The 2,378-nt window shown below is 46.7% G+C and overlaps 1 protein-coding gene across 1 annotated transcript in view; it reads right to left on the reverse strand.

Annotated features, from left to right (window-relative positions):
* ZFP57 (ZFP57 zinc finger protein) overlaps window positions 1-1,173 on the reverse strand; it is a 4,467-nt gene extending 3,294 nt beyond the window's left edge. Inside the window, exons 1-2 of the mRNA XM_011992381.1 lie at window positions 1,051-1,173; window positions 49-232 (exon numbers count right to left, since the gene is read on the reverse strand). Coding sequence (XP_011847771.1) covers window positions 49-232; window positions 1,051-1,173 — 307 coding nt within the window. The remainder of the gene's footprint in view (window positions 1-48; window positions 233-1,050) is intronic.
* Between the last annotated feature and the right edge of the window lie 1,205 nt (window positions 1,174-2,378).

The following is a 2,378-nucleotide window of genomic DNA, read 5'->3' on the forward strand; positions in this document are numbered from 1 at the left end:
AGGGGTCAGTGAAACTAACTGTAAGCTGATCTACCTGTCCAGGGAAACCAGATGTTCCAGGGCCCTTAGGACAGGGGGCTTGCTGAGGGAAGCCCAGCCTCTTACCCACAGATGCTAGGTTCTTAAAGATTTCCGACATAACATCCTGGTAAAGGACCCTCTGGCTGGCATCTAGACAGTCCCACTCTTCCTGGGTGAAATTCACTGCCACATCCTCAAAGGTGACTGGCTTCTGGAAGAACAGGAGAGACTCAAAAAGTTTACATAAATATATGTAGGTATGTATATGTGTGTGTGTGTGTGTGTGTGTGTGTGTGTGTGTACAAGATTAACATCCAGTCTCAAGATTCAGAGAATTAAAACCTAAGAGAAAGATAAAACCATGGAAGGAAGAGAGAAATATTAAAAGAGAGACACAAGGCCAGCAACTGTGAAGTATAGAAAGGAAAGGAGGCCAGATGTGGTGGCTCATGCCTGTAATCCCAGCACTTTGTGAGGCTGAGGCAGGCAGATCATGAGGTCAGGAGTTCGAGACCAGCCTGACCAACATGGTGAAACCAGGTATCTACTAAAAATACAAAAATTAGCCGGGTATGGTGATGTATGCCTGTAATCCCAGCTACTCAGGAGGCTGAGGCAGGAGAATTACTTGAGCCCGGGAGGCAGAGGTTGCAGTGAGCCAAGATCACGCCACTGCACTCCAGCCTGGGTGACAGAGCAAGACGCTGTCTCAAAAAAAAAGGAAATGAAAGATGAAGAGAAAGAGAGAAAGATAAGATGTGGGGGAGAGGAAAGAGAATATGCAGAATACAAATAGGAAAGCAAAGCAAAAGAAAAAATGCTGCCACTCTAACAAATTTCAGGAAGTACCACATGAAGGATGCCAGGGTGGTGCGGGAGATGGAGAAAGGTTTTGCGGCTCCTTTTTCTGGATGTCGTTCAGTCTAGAACAATCTGAGATTTCATTTGACCTGCAGGCAGCAGCATGCATGAAAGTGCTCCTGGAGTCTAGGACCTGGACCCCACCTCTCTCTAGCTTAGTCTCCTCACCTTCTTCACCCATGCCTCCCTCCAGCAATCTCTCTTCATGGCTTCCTGCAGGGTGGCAGCTACCTTGCCCACCCATGGGAACATCTTCTGTACAGGTTCGATTGGCTTCAGCTGTTCAAACATCTTCTCTTCTGTGGTGTCTCTTTCCAGCTTTATCCACTCCTGACCTGGCGCCCAGGGCTGACTGGATTCCTTCCTGGGGCTATCTACCTCCCAGTAACTGGGCAGATGGAGAGGCTCAGCAAAGGTCCCAGGGTTTGATGTGGCTTCCTGTGACAAATGTATCTGCTCCAAGAGGCTGTCTTCCTTTTTTGTTCTGCTGTCCAAATTCTCCTCTTCCACAATTGAGAACAACTTTGTTTCCCTCAAAGCCTGGGCCACAGAGTTCAGGGCCCTGGTCACCCTTGGCTCACCAGCTGCCATTGTTTAGTAACACCAGGCTGGGCTAGGGGTCTGCCCTCTGTTCTACCCTGCTTCTATATACCTGAGGTCAGAGAAAAACAAAACATATCAGCAAGAGGGAGGGTAAGAAACAGCTTCCTTATTTGGTCAGGGAATGCCATTAGTTATTAAACCCCTGCTGTGTGCCATTGGATGCTCTCAGCAATGAGGCAACAATTACTGGCCCTGTCTTAAGGACCTAATGCAGAGATGCTAAATAATTTTCCAAGGACAAGTGGACATTCTTGATCTACAAAAGTTAATGTTTAAACCTAACGTTAATGTTAGACTCAGTACCATTGGAAATCATGTAGCTGGGGTAACCAGGCTAGGATCTGTCACAGATCACCTTGAGTGAGTCTCTTTATTCTTTCTGACTTAGTTTCATCAGAAATGTGAGAATAAAGGAGACACTCTCTAAGATCTCTTCCATGACAAAAATTACACACACACACACACACACACACACACACAAAATTCTGTGATCTGGATTTTCAATACATGTAGTAGTTCCCCCTTATCATGGTTTTGCCTTCCAATGCTTCAGTTACCCATGGTCAACCGTGGTTCAAAAATATTAAATGAAAAAATCCAGAGGACAGGCACAGTAGCTCATGCCTGTAATCCCAGCATTTTGGGAGGCTGACGTAGGCAGATCATCTGAGGTCAAGAGTTTAAGACCAGCCTGGTCAACATGGTGAAACCCTGTCTCTGAGGCCAGCGGATCACCTGAGGTCAGGAGTTCGAAACCAGCCTGACCAACATGGTGAATCCTTGTCTCTACCACAAATACAAAAATTAGTTGGGCATCATGGCATCTGCCTGTAATCCCAGCTACTAGGGAGACTGACGCAGGAGAATTGCTTGAACCCAGGAGGCAGAGGTTG

This window comes from Mandrillus leucophaeus, unplaced genomic scaffold (genome assembly GCF_000951045.1).
Source record: "Mandrillus leucophaeus isolate KB7577 unplaced genomic scaffold, Mleu.le_1.0 Scaffold1102, whole genome shotgun sequence".
In the NCBI taxonomy this organism is placed as follows: Eukaryota; Metazoa; Chordata; class Mammalia; order Primates; family Cercopithecidae; genus Mandrillus; species Mandrillus leucophaeus.